Here is a 20621-nt window from a genome sequence, read left to right as displayed (position 1 = left end):
CAGGGCGGAGTGATGAGATGAATTGTACCACAACTCTGCCAAAGGCAACCAGGCCTTCCATTGGCGAGGTTTACCATGAACTGAACATCTCAGATACATTTCGAGGCATTGATTTACTCGCTCCGTTTGGCCGTCCGTTTGGGGATGGTAAGCCGTGCTCATCAGCAAGTGTGTACCATGCAATTTGAATAACTCTTTCCAGAATTGGCTGAGAAAGATCTTGTCCCGGTCACTGACTATGAATTTAGGGAATCCATGGAGCTTAATCACTTGGTCTAACAGTAATTTAGCAATGGACTGAGCAGTATAGGGATGTTTAACCGGTGAGAAGTGTGCATATTTGGTCAACCTGTCCACAACCACCAGAATCACAGAGAAACCCTCGACTACTGGTAGCCCTTCTATAAAGTCCATAGACCAATCCTGCCAAGCACCTTCAGGAATTGGCAGTGGTTGAAGTAATCCGGCTCGGTGATCATGAGAATGCTTAGCATGCTGGCAGATGTCACATTGTTTCACAGAAGTTTCTATATCTTGCTTAAGCCCTTTCCAAAAGAAATGGTTCTTGACTCTGTAATAGGTAGCCTGAATTCCAGAATGGCCTCCAATAGGACTAGCACGAAGTGAAGCAATAATCTTGGTTTGGAGAGCAGAATTGTTGCCAACCCAAATTTTACCTTTGTATCTAATAAGGCCATTGTGTAAAGAGTAACAAGAAGAATCAGGACTGTGCACAGAGAGTTGTGCAAGTAATTGCTGAGACATCAGATCAGTCATGTAAGAATTGTAGACTTCCCGAAGCCACACTGGTTGAGAAGAAGACACAGCTTGCAATGCCATGAAATGACCCACTCGAGATAGAGCATCTGCCACTACATTCTCTTTGCCTTGCCTATAAACCACCTTGAATTTAAGACCCATTAACCGAGTCATTGCTTTTCTCTGCATTTCAGAATGCAAGTTCTGCTCAGTTAGGTATGCCAGGCTTTTGTGATCAGTTCTAATCACAAATTCTTGCAACTGCAGATATGAACACCACTTTTCCACTGCCATTATCAATGCAAGAAATTCCTTTTCATAAATGGATAAGTGCTTATGAGTTGGACCTAAAGCTTTGCTAAGAAAAGCCAAAGGTTTATCATGTTGGATCAGGACTGCTCCTATACCTGTGTCACAAGCATCAGTCTCAACAAGAAAATGTGCAGAGAAATCTAGGAGCCCCAAGATAGGAGTAGTAACCATGGCTTCCTTCAACTGAATAAAAGCCTTTTGAGCATCCTCAGTTCATAAGAATTGTTTCTTCTTCAGCAAATTGGCCAGAGGGCGAGCCAGCACCCCATAATTCTTGACAAATCTTCTGTAATGGCCAGTGAGACCCAAAAAACCACGCAGCTCTGTAATGGTTGTTGGAATAGGCCACTTGTACATTGCACTGGTCTTAGAAGGGTCAGTAGCTACACCCTGATCAGAGATAATATGACCCAAATATTCCACTTGATGTTGTGCAAAAGAGCATTTGCTTCTTTTCAGATATAACTGATGTTCCCTGAACTTCTCCAACACTTGAGTGAGATGAGTGACATGAGATTCCAAAGTGGGACTATAAATCAAGATATCATCCAAGAATACCAATACAAATTGTCTCAAGAAAGGGGACATAATGTCATTCATGAGACATTGAAATGTAGCAGGTGCATTAGTAAGGCCAAAAGGCATCACTATAAACTGATAATGCCCATGATGGGTTTTGAAAACAGTTTTATACTCATCAGCCACCAGCATCCTAATTTGATGATATTCAGCTCTCATATCCAATTTAGTGAAAAATTTGGCTCCAAACAGCTCATCCAATATCTCCTCAATAACAGGCATAGGAAATCTATTCTTAATGGTAAGAGCATTAAGTTTTCTATAATCAACACAAAATCTCCAGCTACCATCTTTTTTTTGTACTAACAACACAGGTGATGCAAAAGGACTAGAGCTATGAGTTATCAATCCTGCTGATAGTAGGGCTTTCACTTGATTCTCAATTTCAGTTTTGTGTGTTGGAGAATATTTGTAGGGCCTAGAATTTACAGGAATAGCATCAGGAAGTAGAGGAATAGTATGATCATGTACCCTTGGTGGAGACAGTGTCTTGGGCTCCTGGAATAAATCCTCATATTGTGCCAGCACTGTCTGAACACAGTCAGGAACAGGAACACAGTCAGGAGAAGGTGCAGCTTCAATAGGAATGTCCACCAAAGCAAAAGCCCATACATCATTGCCCTTGTAGCACTTGAGTGATTGGTCTGATGTCATTGCAGATAACTGCAGAGGTGGGGGGTGAGTACCTTGCAAAGTAATGACCTGACCACTATTATCAAAAGTGAGAGTTTTAGCTGCCCAGTCACAAGTCATAGGACTATGAGCTTGCAGCCAATCATAGCCAAGGATAGCATCATAAACATCCAAATCCAACACTCTCATATATGAAGAAATAGTATGTCACTGGCACCACCAAGTAAATTAGGGTATCATTCTGTCAGACATAAGTACTTCACCATTAGGTAACTTCACTGAGCTGGGAGAAATTGGCACTGAAGAAAGACCCAACTGCTGCACAAAACTGGAGCTCACAAAGCTGTGGGAACTACCACTATCAATCAATATCAACATCACCTTGTTGTGAACCAGAGCTCGAAGCTTGATGAAATTTGAATTCTCAGCAACTGACAATGCTTTGAGAGACAAATGAACAAACTGTTCTGCCATACTGTCCTCAACAGCCAACTGGTGGAGAATCTCATCTGTAAGTTGGACATCTAGATCATTGATAGCCAAAGCATTCAACTGTGCTTTAGGTCTTTTAGCACATTTATCAGCATGACCAGGCTCAAACTTCTCAGCACAGTAGAAACATAACCCATGGGCCTTTCGAAAATCCCTTTCCTGTCTCTCTTTCCACAAGGAACTGGATGCAGTCTGTAAACACAATTTGGGTTTAGATCCCAATTGTTGAGGTTTCCCTTGATTATATGACCAAGGGCCTTGAACTTTCCTCTGTCTAGCATTTTCTGCTAGATTTTGGCCAGTAAGACAGCTTTAGTGACCTTGTCTGGTAATTGAAGCTGAACTGCAGGTTGGATATCCTCTTTCAGTCCCTTGATAAACTAAGTTACAAAGAACAATTCACCATAGCCAGAATTATGCATCGAAATATGAAATTGCAAGGACTCAAATTCAGCAGCATACTCCTCCACTGTTCCTTTCTGTTTCAGCATCAACAATTCATTCAACACAATTTTGTAATCATTTGCACCAAACTGGTCCTCTAGAGTCTGCACAAACTGAAGCCATGTACCTACTCCCCCATTCTGTAATTTGTACATCTAAAACCATTGTGCAACATTATCATCAAGGTGTAGTGAAGCAGTAGTCACCCACATGTATTCAGGCACGTTGCAGATGTGAAAATAATCCATACACTTATCCCTCCAAATCTTAGGGTGATGACCATCAAATCGAGGAAATGAAAGCTTAGAGATATAATTCCGCCCACTAGAATGATCATGATGTGTACGACCAGACTGAAACTGGGTGCGGGGATGGTCGTTCTCACCTGAAGGACCATGCTGTGGAGATGGGGGTGGTCGAGTAGTACCTGAACCCATGAAATCCGAAGTCAATTTGGCGACAACTTGACTTGTAACATCGACCTTGTGCGTGAGAACCTCTTGTGCTTGACCATATCCCTCCAATACCTTCATATGATGGCCCAACTAAGCACAGATCTGCTGTTGGTCGCGACCAATGTCGGTGACGCGCGTGAAGAGGAGATCCAAGCTTTCCATAACCTGATCCCAGTGAGTATCCTCTGCCTGAACGTGTTCCTCCATTCGTCCGAGGATGATTTGGGTCTGCACGGAGGGCTTAGGGGGCACCGTGGTGCCTGCACCGTAAGCAGAGCAACCTCTGCTCGAATTGAGGCACCTCCACGAGGCTCGAGCAGAGTCACTAAGCCGCCGGAGTTCAGCAGGCACGCTGCGGATCCCACACACAGCACCGAATCGTTCGATGCCGCGCCCGTGATGCAAACCACTTCGCTTCGTCGCCGCGGTGCTCGAATCCACTACAGACCTAAGAGGCGCGAAATCGGGTGGTCGACGGCGCCGGAACGGCTAACCGGCGATTTGCGGTGGCCGCTAACGACGGTCGTCGGAGAGCGGGGCGGGGGACGCCGGAATCACTCGATTCGCGGCGGAGCGGGTCAAGCGCCGAAGAGACGGGCTGATCTGAACAGAATCGAGCGGCGGAATGGTAGCGGCGGCGAGGAACGCCCGAATCTGATACCAACTGTCGTGTCCCGTGGTCGTCGGCGAGTCACCGCCGGCGTGAGCACGGAGCAGAGGATAACAAAAAGGGAGATGGCGTGGGGAGGGAGGAACCCTGACCCCAGCTGTGTTCGATTCAATTTAGAATTCAAGTCTAAGTTTTCCTGTTACATGGCATGGGTATACATATCCCCCAGAGGCCGGTACTGCCCAGTGGGCCCACATGACTCTCGTTTACGCCAACCGACTACACCACACGCTAGTTCAAATACGTATTCAAGTGTTCGTGGCATCGCACGTGACAGGTCTGTAGGAGATGAGCGAAAATAGTGATCACGCCCTGAATCCGGCGAGCTACGGCGGTAGGGACTAGCCGTGTGCCCACACACGCAGTCCAAAATTTTTTTGGAACAGGCTGAGCCTGCTGCCGTGGAGGTGGGCAGGAGATGAGCAAAAATAATGATCGCGTGCGTGACGATGAAACATAAGCAACTCCACTGTTAGTAGAATAAAGTAATCAACGGTCCGATGAAGACGGCTAGGATTGTTCCTGAGGGAAAACCTCCAGACAGTTAGGATTGATCGACCGGATTTTTTTTTGAAAAAGTAAAGCAAGCACCTAGGTTATAGCATCTCTTTGAATTTTCCTATTCCTAGTTGATGCCCCTAGATAGTGATGGGATATTGCTAACCTAGGCAAGGCAGGCCGTTAACATCACCAATCAGCAGGGCCATAAAAACTACCGGTACCTACCCGATCAACCGTGACAGCTTGCCTAGAGAAAATTAGTCGCTGACCAGTGTTCAACCAATCACCCACCGAAAAGGAGTGGAAACGGGAACAAGACGGTCGTCATGGAGATTTGCATCATCAATTTTTCTGATACAGTGAGAAGGGAGAAGAAAGGAGTTTCGAGAGAAGTTTTATCTCTATAAAACTCATCCGACATAGTTATCTAATTATCAATTTTGGTAATTGTACCACAAAATTGTGCACCAAGATCGGTCTAAATATATCATACAACCACACATTAACAACAAGAAAGTAAGGACATGTTCTCTATTCGTTGGAAAAAATAAAAAATATGGACCGGTGTGTATCGTTAAAAGTTTCCCCACCCGTGAACTATGCCGCAAGGTAACTGCCGAGGCAACATCGCTAAAGAACGGTATGAATAAATCTAAAGAAATACATTAAATTCTTAATAATGTTAGAATTTCCAAATATGCAATAGTTGTGATATTATTTGCTAGGTTACTCTTTAAACGTATTTTCTTAATTTTTACAAAAATGATAATTAGATCTAATTTTTCACCATATATATACATCTCCATCCATAAAGCTAGTGCACTTCTTTAATTTGCTCTAGCTTCACCACTAACGATATCATGTTATCTGATGTCAAAGTTAAGTTGTATAATTGTATTGTATGCTCGATTAAAAATGCTTACCAGTTTAAGCGCGTACACGGTAATACAAAAGCACACGGTAAAAGTAACAATGCGCTGGGCATAGAGGAGTACAAAACGTGCGAGACATCGTCACTGTGAAAGGTCGCCATCTCACCCTTTTTCTTTCACGAATTCCATGGCAAACAGCAACCGTTCCACCACCCTAGCCACTCGCAGACACGTCATCCCCTTCCTTCACGTGACTGGTCAGACTCCGTGCTTGCTGTTTTGCTTGTGCACCTGCAGTTTCGGTAATCCAAACCTAATCAAACACTCCGATCCCCATGCCTCCGAGCCTACTCCTTCGGCTCCGAACCTCGACATGGCAAATCGCAGTTTGGCCCTTGTGTTTTTAGAGTATCACGAGCACTCATAAATATTTTGTTCCCAACTTACTCCCCTCGTCCCTAAATAAATACACATCTATCAATAAGATAACTTAGCTCTAGTTATCTTTTCTTATTTCACTCCTCCTAAAATACAATGATTACATCATTACAGGAGTATATACATTATTAGCATTAATCTCCACACATAAACTTTAGAAAATATTTATTTTAAAACGGAGTGAGTACTTTTTCCAAAATATTATCACATAAGCAAATCACCCTATAGACGCTGATTGTTACTTATATCTAAGTTCCAAAACTATTACATTTGTTTTAGAGACCTCAACTTTGTAGCAAATAAAATGTTATAAAAGAATAAGAGATAACATGTCTTCTTTTAGGCACCTCCATGCTGGTAGTAAGTAATATTTTTCGGATGCGTCTTTTCCGTAGCGTTGGCAAGTTATTATTCTATGGACTCGAGCACTTTTTTTTGAGTTAGAAAATATATTGATCTTAGCACATTACATCGGCTTTTTCACAAATAAAATCTTAAAGAAAAAAATTAAAAAAAATCCAAAACTCCTGTCCATCTTCGTCGAAGCCTTCAAAATCCCCCAACCCCCATCTACGATCGTCTAGTTCGAGCTTCGTTGCAGGCTCGGCGGGATCGAGCTCGGCTCGAGATGCAATTGTACTCGATCTTGGAGTGACAGGCTCGCTCGAGCTCGGCTCGGTTACGGCCCCTCCTCCCCCTCAGGCTCATCTCTGTTTCTTCCCCCTTTCGGCCTTTCCCTCCCCCCTGTCTCTCGTCTTCCTTTCCGGGCGGCGACGACTGGGCGAGCGGCTGCGCCACTCGTCACGCTTCGCCCGGCCCCTTGCCGGCGACGAGCATCCACCAGGTATGCCCGCCCCTTCTTTTCCCTTCCGCTGTGCGAAACGGAGCCCCCCAAACCCTAACAAAGCTATTTGTATTCGGATCTGACTCAGTTACCGTATATTGCCTACTAACTTGAATTTTTTGCAAAAACTGTCGGGTGTACGCCCATGTCCTATGCTGGATCCAACAATGCAGAATGGCGCAGAGCAACTGGGAAGCGGATAAGATGTGAGCGATTTTGAAGTGTGTTCCCGTTGGTTTATTCGACCTTTTCCCGTCCGATTGTGATTGATCGATTCTCGTGCTTGTGGTGCAGGCTTGACGTGTATATTTATGACTATTTGCTGAAGAGGAACCTGCAGACGACGGCGAAGGCCTTCATGGCAGAGGGGAAGGTTGCTGCTGATCCAGTCGGTAATCATCATCTCCTCCGCTTCTGTTACTTTGCCCTTTCGCATTTTGTTCCGGTTTACGTTTTGATTGCGACAAGAGTTTACTTATTGGCTGGGGTGTGAATTCCATTCGAATTTTGAAGTATAGTGGCAGTTTTTGAGCTTAACTAGGTGCTTCAGTATGGAAGTTTATTTTTTATTTTATTTTTTGGCTGAAGTAGGGCACGTGATACTCTTCTGAACTGATCGGTAGATTGGTTTTCGGCCGAATAGGGTAATATATTGTAAAATTCGAAGGGGGCTGGATAGTTTTGAGACTGAAGAGGAGTTGTTGAAGACTGAGATGGGTGCATAACATCGGGAGAAACCACTTGATTTTATTTTCCTATGTAGGCACATAATGGTTGTAGTTTAGTTGTTGCACATAATGGTCATGCACATGAATTTGATGGATTCAGGAATTGATGCATCTGCTGATGTAATTAACTTTCTATTATGTTGCCAACAGTGCTCTAGTTGAAATTTAATAATTTTAGAATTCCAAATGCAATATAAATTTAGATAATAGCTCACATTTGTACTTGTGAAGTGCATGGGGTTATTGTACGGATGGATCACAGATGCATGCAAAGCAGAAGCTTGCATGAGTAGCGTTCATATATCAAACATGATGCATCTGTATAGTTCCTATTCACCAATAAGCTATTAGTGATGATTTGCTAAATGCTGCTGCTATTTTATCCAGTGCCATACAATCGGATTATCTCAAACATGCTATGTTTTGCTCAAGTGTTTTTTCAGAAGGTTCAAATAGTTCAATAATTACTTTGTCGCTTGCTCTTTGAGTGGATGAAACCTTACATGGTAAGAGGCAATACAGAGAGATCCAAGAGAATGTAATATGATATACCCAAATAACTATCTTTGAAGTTTGGATAAGAGAGCCTGCAAATAAGCAATCCATGTGCCCGAACGATGAGCTATAGGCTATCAGTTATTACTGCTACTCTTTCTGTTACCTATTTTTTATGCTCTTTCATGGCCTTTGTTGGGTTTCATCTCCAGCTTACCTATCTTGCTTTGGGTCTAAAAGACTTTGTAGCCTACTCAAAGTATCATTATGCTATACTTGACTTGTGAAGTGCAATGCAGCAATTGATGCTCCTGGAGGGTTTCTCTTTGAGTGGTGGTCTGTATTTTGGGATATATTCATAGCAAGGACGAATGAGAAGCATTCCGAAGTTGCAGCGGCATACCTAGAGGTAGCTTGGGATCGCTTAAGTTACAATGCATCTGTTATTGTTTTGATCTCACTGATTGTAAATCTCTGTTGGATATATAGGCACAACAAATTAAAGCAAGAGAGCACCAGCAGCAGATGCAGATGCAGCAATTGCAACTTATGCAGCAAAGACATGCTCAACTTCAGCGTACTAATGCAAGGCATCCTTCACTTAATGGTCCAATAAATGCTTTAAACTCTGATGGCATTTTGGGGCCATCAACAGCTAGTGTTTTAGCTGCCAAGATGTATGAGGAGCGCTTGAAGCACCCACATTCAATGGACTCTGAGGGATCACAGCTTCTTGATGCTAGTAGAATGGCTCTTCTGAAGTCAGCTGCAACAAACCATGCAGGGTGATCCACCAACCCCCATTTTTCTCTTATGCACTTGTACTAAAGGGGAAAAAAAAGGATAAGCTAAAACTGATATGTTTACGGTACTCACACAACTTACCATGTTGTGGAATTAGGCAATTAGTTCCGGGGACTCCTGGAAATGTGTCTACAACTCTGCAGCAAATCCAGGCTCGGAATCAGCAAACAATTGTGGGTTATTGGTTACACCTTGTTTATTCAGTTTACAAGTTCTTCCACTAGTTCACTAAATGTATGCGCTGATAACTTGAGTGTTCTTTCTAACAGGATATTAAGAGTGAAGGTAACATGGGAGTTCCTCAGAGATCTTTGCCCATGGATCCATCATCCTTATATGGACAGGGAATAATTCAGCCTAAACCTGGATTGAGTGGTGCAGGTGAGCCCTTTCCCCTGTTTGTTGCGAATTCCATCTTTGTTGCTAAAGCAAGCACTCTGATATACAGGCACCGTATTTAGAACACCTGGCCTTTAACGCTGCAGTCACAAATGATGGAATAAGTGACGTTTTGGACATCAACATGGTCCCCCAAATGTAGCTTTGAGCACTAGTTTCTATTCCCCAAATCAGCAATCTACATGCCCCTCTTACTATCTTACTATCACTGATATATCGTTTTTTTTTTCCTTTTTACCTTTCCTTTATCCTCTCTTCTTGCTTTTGTTGTGTTTCGTCTCTAGCCTACCCCAACTTCCTTGGGAGTTGGGACTGAAAGTTTTTGTTGTTGTGTTATTTACTTTTGACAGCTTAAATTATGTCATACCAGTATAAAGTTGTCACATATGTATATTTTTTGGCAAGTAAGTGGTAGATAACTACAATGTATTTTCTTTTGATTGATTGGGGACTCTCTTGTGTATAGAATTTTTCAGGTTTTTTTAGGGAGTCTTGTGTATATAATGTGAAGCATTCATTTCAAATTATCATAAATTTCTGAGATACCTTCTGTTTTCAACAGGACTGAACCAAGGTGTGAGCGGTTTGCCATTGAAAGGCTGGCCATTAACTGTAAGCTCTGTAGCAGCAGAAACAAAAACAAAAAAAACCTTATGCACCCATGTCTCTATTTGGAATTTGACCACCTATGAATATCCATGCGACCATCTTACAGGGAATTGATCAATTGCGGCCGAATCTAGGAGCTCAAATGCAGAAGCCATTTCTCTCGACACAGTCACAGTTCCAACTTATGTCACCACAGCAGCAGCAGCAATACTTAGCACAAGCCCAAGCACAAGGGAACCTTGGCAGCTCAACTAATTATGGGGATATTGATCCCCGTAGACTTACAGCGCTAACCAGGAGTGGGTTGAGTGGTAAAGATGGACAACCTTCTGGAACTGATGTGTGTATTAGTTCCCCTATGCAATCCAGTTCACCCAAAGTCAGACCAGACCAAGAGTATCTCATGAAGGTCAGATTGCTTTAGATGTGTGCTTTCATGAGTTTGTCTTTTGAATCTATACATTTTCTGGCTCTAGTTTGTCAGGATCTCACAATATCTGAACAAGTACCCACATGCAGCAGACATCTTCACAGCAACCACAGGAACAGCTTCAGCAGCAGCAGCAGCAGAACCAGCAGCAGCAGCAGCAGAGCCAGCAGCAACAAATGCAGCAGGTACTAACCATGACAGTATGCCCAACCTATGTATTTCATGTTCTATTCTTGGTTGTTAATTCACATGTGGTCTTTTCCCCTTGTGCATCTACTGCTGCACTTCTATCAACAAATTCAAACTTATTGTGAAACACTTGGGTATAGAATGCCAGTGGAATTAAGATGTTTATCTGATGGTGCTGTGATGTGCATTTTACTATTCTTCTCAAAAGGGGGTGGTTCCATGAGTGTACTATGGTCTTCTTCGGAAATTCCATGGTTCTTACTCTAACAACTCTGCAAGCTGCATAGCAAAAGGCAAAAAAAAAACGAGGGAACAATAAAACATAAGTAGAAGAAAAGGAGCATTTGTTCTGATTTCCAAAGGCTCCAGATTGGTCGATCCTAATTTAAGGCACCATGCTAGAATGGTATGTCAGGGTCCATGTAGTCATGGGCCTGATTGATTCAATTATCCTTCTGTGCCATTTGCTCCTTCAAGCAATCGCATAATGCATGACAGCCTGCCTAGCTCGAAATTTGTCCCAGCCCCACCAACTAGTATGTGCGAAATATATAGAATGGCGCTCTTTGTCAGCTTCCATTAATTAAGTGGTATATTGTAGAATTATGGGTATAGCAGACAATATCCCTTTGATGTAACAGCATGAACATGCAGGCACCATTGGTTTCTTTTTATACATGAGAGACCAGTTTGGAGAACATGATATGTAAATTTGCATACTGTAACAAAGAATTTGTTTCTTTAACAAGTGCATATACTCTATAATCCTTGGATAAGTATTTCACTTTTGTGATGACTAATACTGAGCACTCAGATATTTGTCAGTTTATTTGTTTCAATTGCGTGAGTTATTGCAATTTAGGTTCATATTAAGAAACAATATGCTTGCCCATTTATCTTATATATGCTGGATATTCTGTAATTATTTGTTATTTCCAGAACAATAGAAAGCGAAAGCAGCCTACATCATCAGGACCAGCAAATAGTACTGGTACAGGAAACACTGTGGGTCCTTCAACCAATTCCCCACCATCTACACCATCCACACATACTCCTGGGGATGGACTTGGGATGGCTAGTAATATGCGCCATGTTCCAAAGAATTTAATGATGTATGGTGCGGATGGAACTGGACTTGCATCCTCTTCAAATCAAATGGTTAGAGCTTTTACTCTTAATTTAAAGCATACCCCCGGATGTAAACAATCTTTAGATGATATGGATTGGTAACCTGATTGCTCCATGTGACAGGATGATCTTGAGCAGTTTGGTGATGTGGGCTCTTTGGATGATAATGTTGAATCCTTCTTATCCAACGACGATGGAGATGCGAGGGATATTTTTGCTGCACTCAAAAGAAGTCCTGCGGAGCCTAACCTGACCACTTCTAAAGGTAATATTTGTCATGCTCTTGATTGCTTTTGCAAACATCAAATGACATGCCCTTTTGTTTCTAGGTTTTACTTTCAGTGAAGTTAACTGTTGGCGCACAAGCAACAGCAAAGTTGTTTGCTGCCACTTCTCTTCAGATGGCAAGATTTTGGCTAGTGCTGGACATGAAAAGAAGGTAAAACTCTCATGCAATTATGATTTTGGTTCCATTAGAAGTTGCACTTTTTTTGAAACCTCTGATGTTCTGAGACTGGTACACTTTATTTTTGCTGTAGGCTGTACTTTGGAACATGGAAAATTTCCAGACACAGTATACATCAGAAGAGCATGGTCTTATTATTACTGATGTCCGTTTCAGGCCAAACTCTAATCACATGGCAACATCATCTTTTGATAGAACTATTAAACTTTGGAATGCTGCAGATGTAAGTTACTTGTCCTTGATAGGGTTTATGGATATTGTGCTGTACTGCTATTATTCCTTCTACAGCAACGTTACAATTATGCTTTTGCTCTCTGTACACTAGTAAAGATGTAGATGTTTGAGTATTAGTGGATCCCGTAATGTGATCACAACTAATCCATATTGTCCCCATGGCACTAAAGGTAACAAGGTGCAACCATGCCATGAATGAATTGGCATACAAATATTTTTCCCTTTTTGTTTCTTGATCTTCCAAATTATGTTCTACTATGAACATCCTAGTTCAATGCACCAATATAATGGGTAAAATGTGCTATCCGTGTTACTTGCTTTGCCTTGAATCTTAAGTTTTTGTTTGCACTTGCATGTGGTACAGTATTGCTTATGCTAAATTGTTTTGCAGCCTGGATTCTCTCTGCACACCTTCAACGGGCATAGCTTCCAGGTCACATCGTTAGACTTCCATCCAAAGAAAACAGATCTTCTGTGTTCTTGTGATGGCAATGGTGAAATCCGATACTGGAATGTGACCCAGCTTACATGTATGCGTGCCATAAAGGTTGACATTCCTTCCACCCTTTGAAGTTTCCTGAATGAGTGTTTGAAAAAAAAGATTATGAATTTAGTAACTCACAGTTTTGTCCAACTGTCTTGTACAGGGTGGTACTGCCCAAGTTCGGTTTCAACCTAATGCTGGACAATTTTTAGCCGCAGCTGCTGAAAACGTGGTTTCCATATTTGATATTGAGACACATGGGAAAAAATACACTCTGCAGGTTTTGTTCTTGAATACCAGCGTATCATCTCTTTCTTTTGTTCAAAAAGTTCCCTTGCTACATTTTCCTTCACTAGAACCTTGCACATGCACATCTCAAAGTCCTCGACATACTGTTGGCATAACTGCATTAAAATATATTTTGTTTCTCTGTTTTGTAGTAGTGAAGCTTCTCTCTTTTTTCTATGATGTGAAACTGAAGTACTGGATTTGTAATCTCAGGGACATAACACCGATGTGCAGTCAGTGTGCTGGGACAACAGCGGGGAATATCTTGCCTCCGTCAGTCAGGACCTAGTTAAGGTTTGGTCAATATCGTCAGGAGAGTGCATTCATGAGCTTAGCTCCAATGGAAACAAGTTCCATTCCTGTGTGTTCCACCCGAGCTATACCAATCTCTTGGTTATTGGAGGCTACCAGGTAATTGTGACTTTATTGAACCTAGCCATCACTACAAAACAACTTTTCTGAGGAAGTGCATGTCATTGTGTGTTTGTACTGCTAAACTTGTGTCTCCTAGCTTTGTTAGTTATTTTATCTCGTCTCTGTTGACAAGAATATATAGTCCAATACTTTGATGCTGGATGTTTATTCCTAATCCCTTTGATCACAAATACGTAAGATGGTTTAGAGTGGGGCACAAGAACTAAGGAATTGAGGTGGACGGACCATGCTGACCTCAATTGATCCTATCTAAAGTGTACTTGGGAGAGACATGGAAAAGAAGTTAGTTAATGATAGACTTGTTGAAGGGTAAAACTGGAACAAATGAGGTAAACTTACCTAGAAATCTTAGAATGATGTACATTTATCAAATTGTGAATAAGTTTAAACAACATATTCAGAGGGAGTATTAATCAATGAGATGCAAGCATAAGCTTGTTAAGGATAGAATTGATGTAGGGTAAAAACTGGAACAAATGAGGTGTGATTGCCAAGAAATCTTAGAATGGCATACACTTGTCAAGTAGTGAAGGTGTTGAAACGACATATTCAGAGGGAGTATTAACAACAAGATGCAATTAGAATCTTGTTAGTGCACCATAGCAATACCACTTTTCCCCTTCTCAAGGGTCAAGGGGCATAGTCTGCAATGTACTCATGTCACATGGCTCTTTAACATGTTTTTGGAAGTTTTCTCACTAAAATTCTGATCATGCAGTCTCTGGAGGTATGGAACATGGTGAAGAACCAGAGCCTGACAGTACAAGCTCATGAAGGTCTAATTGCTGCGCTGGCACAGTCACCAGTCACAGGAATGGTAGCTTCTGCAAGCCATGACCACTCCGTCAAGGTGTGGAAATAACAAAACAACAAAAATAATGAATCTAGGTAGCTTTTTTTCTTAACCTGGTAATTGATTTCTCCGATCGAGGCATAAGACGCGGGTGAGCATGGTGTCGTGGGCCGTTGTGTTTTACTCAGGCAAATAAGAATGAGTAGTAGTAGCAGCAGCAGCAGCTGGTTGCCTGTCACGGTTGAGCTGTTTAAGTACTTTGGCGCAGTGAGTTTGTGGATGTGTTGTATTTATCCTGATAGGTCGTCTGTGTAGCTCAGAAACAAACCAAAAAAAAAAAAGAATAGAACTTTGGCTGAAAGGTGGCCTCCTGTTCTATTTATATTTATGCTGTATCATATGTAACTTTTATATGTTTCAATTGGAACTCGCTGCAATTAGCCTCTTAACGGTTGGTTGGGAATTTGCAGCTTGTTGCTGTTGTGTGTTTGATCTAATTGAATGATACACTGACACTGACTTAACGCTGCTGATGCAATGTGTACCAGCGTAATGCAATATCTTGCCGGAATCACAACAATTATGACGATTTCTTGGGGGGAAAATATGCCTATTACAAATTTATTGCGCGATGAATGGAAAGGATCGATTGTCTTGTTTAAGAAAAAAAAGGAAAAATTGCTGCCATGCTGTATGACGTAAACACGCAATTTAGAACTTGTTTCAGCAGACAAAATGAACGAATTATTATTCTATTATTCTGTGTTTCAGCGGACAAAATGAACGCAATTTAGAACACGCTTAGTATTTATTTATTCATTCATTCATTCAGGTTGCTAAAATCGTGGTGATTAATGAAAAACACCAGACTTTTAATATCGGATAGGACGACACCTCAAAAGTGAGCAAGGAAGATGGAAATGGATAGCGATGATGAGACAAATCTCGGCATTTAATAAAAATGACAGCCAGGTTTCTAATGCTAGCAACAAAACGCTACCATACATACATACATATATTTATAGATAAATAAAGCAGGGTTCACCAGGGAAGAATACCACCAGGGAAGCAGCAAGCAGAGGAGAAGTGCAATGGCAGCGCCGTCGTTGTTTGCTCTGGCAATGGTGGCGCTTCTGGTTTCCTCGTGTGGAGCAAGGGCAACCGCAAGAGGTGTCATGTCAGGCGAGATGGTGGTGCGTGGCGACCCCTTGTGCGAGGTGATGGTGCCCTGCAACGTCCTGGACTGCACGCGGCTCTGCATCAACGCCGGGCTGCGGCAGAAGGGCTTCTGCACCGCCAAGCCCGACCTCCAGTTCTACTGCTGCTGCCCCGTCGTGTCCGCCTGAAGCCTTTTTCTTGGACTAGGCATGGCATTTGCGCGCGAGCACATGCCCACATTCAATACCACAATCTTAGATTTTTTTTTGAAAGAAAGAAGATGAGAAAAAAGAGCAGTGCAGACTGGATGCGAATATGCAAAGTGCCAATAAAATTTTCTTCAATTCGAGTCCTGTTTTCCTCTTTGAGTGGAATTCGAGTCGTGCTGTTCCTGCGCCGCGTCATCGGATTCGCTTCCACAGTCAGGCAGCAGCGCCGTTGGATGGAGTCCACGCAACATATCCAGACCATCGATTTCCTCAGCCTGGGGCTAGATGAAGCTGCCTGGTGGGCAAGCTGCTTGCCAGGCTGCAACCAAACAACAAAACCAAACAGGCTGAAACTAGCCTATAGCCAATTCCGTGGCAGGATCCGAAGAAAGCCAAGTTCCCGCTGATTCCGCTGCTTGTTTTTGACCTCCTCCTGTAGCTGCCTCGGCAGAGTGCCTGCCTGCAGTGATTCAGAGCCTTTTGACTTTCTGGTCCCCTGTTTCCGAGGTCTGCCTACAACGTACTAGCTGTGATTCAGAGCCTCGGCACTCGGCAGAGTGCCTGCCCTGCTTGCTACCGACCGACCCCTACCCTCTTCTCCCTCGTATCGGTGGGGTGCCAGGGTGGTATCGCCTTGGGCCTTGGCATTTGGCATCGTCCCGTCAGTAGTAAATGGAAGCGCATCCGATCCCGATCCGGGTGCTTGCTCTGCCGTAGCACTAGCTACCATTGCCGCTGCCGCTGCCGCCGCTGCACGCTGATTTCATTCAGGCGCACGCGGTTTCGTTTCCAAAAATACTACTCATGCAGTAGCTTGGTGATGACTTTTACTACGGGTGTGTTTAGATGCCCAAAAACCACCTCAAAATCCAAAATTTCCATTACATCTCCATTACATCGAAAATATTAAATATAGCAAATGACCCATGCATAGAGTACTAAATGTAGATAAATAAAAAAATTAATTGCATATTTTTTATGTACGTTGCAAGACGAATCTTTTGAGCCTAGTACAAAAAAATACTACAGTACACTACAGTATCTAATGTGGCTTTTTCTCTCCAAATTTCGTGGATCTAAACACAACCTACAACGTCCGCCTCGCGCCTGCATGCTCCATCTCCCTTTCAGCCTGCTGTAGTACTACCTAGAGGGTAGAGGCGGCGGCTAGGCTAGACATGAGGCCGGCTAGCTGGATCCCACAAGGATTATTCCTATTTCTGGTAATGCAGATCCACATTTTAATTCCCAAAAAAAATTCTACAGTACCTATTACATCAAATTTTCGGACACATGGAATATTAAATACTGTTGAAAAAATAATTAATTACACAGTTCAACTGTAAATGACGAGACAAATCTTTTGAGACTAATTAGTTTATTATTGGATATTAATTGATAAATAACTACGAAAAAACTACAGTATCCAAATCCAAAAAATTTCGCAAACTAAACACACTCTCGCTGATTTGAGAAGGCAAAGCCGCCCAGCTTCAGGCCTTGTTCAGGTAACGTTATTTGCTAGCCTGAAAGCTATGGACTGTACTCGGCATGATACACTGTGGTTCACAGTGCTACAATTAAGGCCGGCCCAGCTTGCATTGCATTGGCTGATTGGCATTGCGTTGCGTTGAGTTGATGTATATATGCTCCTTGAGAGCTCAGAATTATTGAAAAGAACGCGCTTTTCTGGAGTACTAACTTCGTTCCAAATTATTGCTATGCATCTAGAATATATCATATTTAGGTGCATAATAAAAATAATATATCTAGAGAAGCTAAAACAACTAATAATTAGAGATGGAGAATTACATGTACGTTTCAGCAGCGACCTTGCATTTGTCTAATCCATGATTAATTTTTGTGTGGATCTTGTGGGTGAGATTTTGATGTGAGAGGGCCGGATACGCAACGCACGCGTCGGTAGTTGCATTTATCATGGCGCGCGTCACACGCGCAAAGTCAGAGTAAAACCAACAGCAAGGACGTGGTGGTGCGGAAGCAGCAATCGCCAATTAATAGTCGAGCATGCATGCAGTGCAACTTGAATACGTACTACTTGATCGATCGTGCGGCCGATAAGCAAGGGCGACCGGAAAATGACACAAGTAACTTGTCCACATGCATGCAGTGGCCCAGATCGAGAGGTACTCCTGCCTCAGATTGATGAGCTCGTACAGGTACAAGCTCTGCTCGAGGTCGACTCTTTGGCACCGGCACGCCAGTCGATCCAGATCGAGGCTTCTTCGCCCTCCTAGCCGCGAGGTAAGATATGATTAATTTCCGTCTGTCGATACCTATACCTTGATGGATGCTTTATTGCGATTTCCTGGGGCTGGTGTTGCTGCAAGTGTCATGATCAGATGGTCGATCAATTGGCAACCGGCTATCTGCTAACTGTCACCCCAAATTAAGTAAAGTCAATGAACATTAAAGGTTTCATGCAGGATGGAAATAATAAATACCGATTCAACTCATTCTACATTACTGTAGTTGAATACTGTAGGATGCATGGCTTAATTATTACTCCCTCCTTCCCAGTTTATAAGGCATACACGTATATCAAGATTCAAACCTTCTCATCTTTGACCAATAATTTGACTATTAAATTTTTGTTTTTATAATGCAAATTTCATATGATTGGATTCATAATCAAATATAGTTTACAATGATTATAAGCTTATAATCAAAAGTGATATAATATATGATAAATAAATGGTCAAAGTGTTGTTTAGAAAACCGTGTCATGTTCCACCATGCCTTATAAACGGGGAAGGAGGGAGTAGCTAGCTACCTACAATTGCATTATACTGTAGGATAGCTACCTACAATGGCTATATTTAGAGAATCTCTTGGAGGCTATTTTTCCATCAAAATCTCTATTTCTAACAATTATGATAAATATAGAGAGTCTCTTGGAGTTGCTATTTGGATATCATGGCTAATGTTTAGCCTGCTAGGGGTGTGCACAAGACTCCTTTGCCCCTAACTAATGCTAGGGAGAGTAGAGAGAGTCTTGGGTAAGAATGGTGGTAGAGAGAGTCTTTTGGACATCCAGGATCACATGGAAAAAGTTACTTGTTTGCGTGTGGAGTAGTTACTTGTGTCATTTTAGCCGATAAGCAAGGGCGACCGGAAACTGCTTGGTTCGCCAAGAGCTAAAATGAGGCTAAAATTGAATCGAAGGTTTAAAATTTAGCCCTATGAAACCAAACAAACAAGTGAAGACTTGTGATCCGCCACTTGTGATATCTATCCATCCGACCCAGCAGCAAGCACGGACGACGACACAAAGGCCCAACCACTGCCAAATTATATAAAATCGCCTGGCTCGAGGGACGGAGCCCTCGAATAATGCGAAAGCTAGCTAACGGCTACCGATATCAACGAGCTGCTTCCATCCATTTAATTATCCTTTATTAGCATGGAGAACGATATCATATGTAGATGTATGTATCATACTAGCTGTACATCATGTTTGAATATATATGGAGGACAGCAGCAAGCTAAGCATAGGTCCCGTCGAGGACAAAATGAGGAACGAGAGTACTCTATTCTGCTTGTGATGAGTGAATTGTCAACCGTGCGGTGTGATCGTGCGCTTGGTCTTTAGATTGCAAGTACACGGGCGTCGAGTGTCGACGGGGAGCTGCCGTGGAGGTGCTGTGGCCGATGGACCGTGCGGTGGACGGCGGTGAAGGGCAGCCGGGACCGGAGCTCGGACCGGGCGGCAGCTGTGGCGTCCACTCCTGGATCGAGGGCGCAAGCGGCGACGGAACGCGGGTTTCTTGGTTTGCGCCATAAAACCAAGGAGGCGGACGGCGGTTGAAGACGCCAAGTCATGGAGGCACGGGCGTCGGTCTCAGGACTGGCGGAGGCGACGGGCGTCGACGGCGTCTAGGGCCTCGCTGCGGGCGAGGAGGTGACGGGCGTCGGACGGCGTCTAGGGCCGTCAGAAGGCCGAGGCGGTAACGGCATCTAGGGCCACGGCGCGGAGGCGGGAATCTCCCCGCGCGTGAGGTTTTGGCGGTTTTCTCAAAACCGGCCACCTACCCGGGTTTCGCGGACCCTCCAAAATCGCGGACTGGATCTTCATCAAGACGGCGGCATCGCGGAGAAGACTTCGTTTCGAAGAAAGAACCTCGGCCGTCGGATGAGATCGTGTACAGGGGGTGCTGCAGGCCAACCGGTCTGACCGGTCCCTGGCACCGGTCTGACCGGTCTAACCAACCGGTCTGACCGGTCCAGCATACCGGTCTGACCGGTCCCGCGGGTATAAATACCCCTTCACTTGTGTTAGGTTATGAGCGGCTTTTAGAACTTGTCCGTGAATTCTCTGTTTCCCCAGGCCGCCGCCCCTGCGTCTCCCTCCCCCTGTTCCTCTCGTTTGAGTTGATTTTGTCCACGGATTGTTGAAACCTTGTAAGGGATTTGATTGGGAAAGGAGGCCCTATCCTCCTCGTGCCCTCTGGGCTTTTGATTTGATTCAATCCCCTGGTTTTGTGCCTTGTGCAATGGATTTTCGATATCGTTTTTGGCACACTTGATTGAGAGGAGGCTACGAGTTCTTTGCTGTGTTTTCCGTGCTCCCAACTCTGACATAAACCCTCTGGAATCACTGTCGTGTTCGAATTCGAGTTCTTGAGTATTTGAGAAAACCCCAATCCCTTTTGATCTCCCCCATAATTCTCACGATTCGTTGATCTTTGGGACGAGATATTTTGGGGATATGTTCACGGGGTAGGGGCGAAGCAATCCCCCAAGTTTCATCGA

The 20621-nt window shown here is 43.3% G+C and overlaps 1 protein-coding gene across 2 annotated transcripts; it reads left to right on the top strand.

Moving 5' to 3' along the window:
- Nucleotides 1–6743: 6743 nt before the first annotated feature.
- On the top strand, nucleotides 6744–14944 carry LOC120657580 (transcriptional corepressor LEUNIG_HOMOLOG-like). 2 transcript variants are annotated; one of them, XM_039935929.1, is made up of 18 exons: nucleotides 6744–6999; nucleotides 7173–7205; nucleotides 7294–7391; nucleotides 8522–8631; nucleotides 8712–9007; nucleotides 9124–9199; nucleotides 9296–9407; nucleotides 9988–10037; nucleotides 10141–10443; nucleotides 10557–10649; nucleotides 11593–11811; nucleotides 11905–12046; nucleotides 12111–12220; nucleotides 12321–12470; nucleotides 12873–13028; nucleotides 13129–13245; nucleotides 13467–13664; nucleotides 14407–14930. In XM_039935929.1, the coding sequence occupies exons 2-18, from the start codon at nucleotides 7174–7176 to the stop codon at nucleotides 14548–14550; spliced, it is 2406 nt and encodes an 801-aa protein (XP_039791863.1). In that variant the 5' UTR covers nucleotides 6744–6999; nucleotide 7173; the 3' UTR covers nucleotides 14551–14930. The 2 variants fall into 2 exon arrangements, with proteins under 2 accessions (XP_039791863.1, XP_039791862.1); XM_039935928.1 differs by having other exon boundaries at nucleotides 6765–6999; nucleotides 10554–10649; nucleotides 14407–14944.
- Nucleotides 14945–20621: the final 5677 nt, after the last annotated feature.

This window comes from Panicum virgatum, chromosome 1N, assembly GCF_016808335.1.
Source record: "Panicum virgatum strain AP13 chromosome 1N, P.virgatum_v5, whole genome shotgun sequence".
NCBI lineage: Eukaryota > Viridiplantae > Streptophyta > Magnoliopsida > Poales > Poaceae > Panicum > Panicum virgatum.
This window is presented reverse-complemented; position numbering and strand designations above follow the sequence as displayed.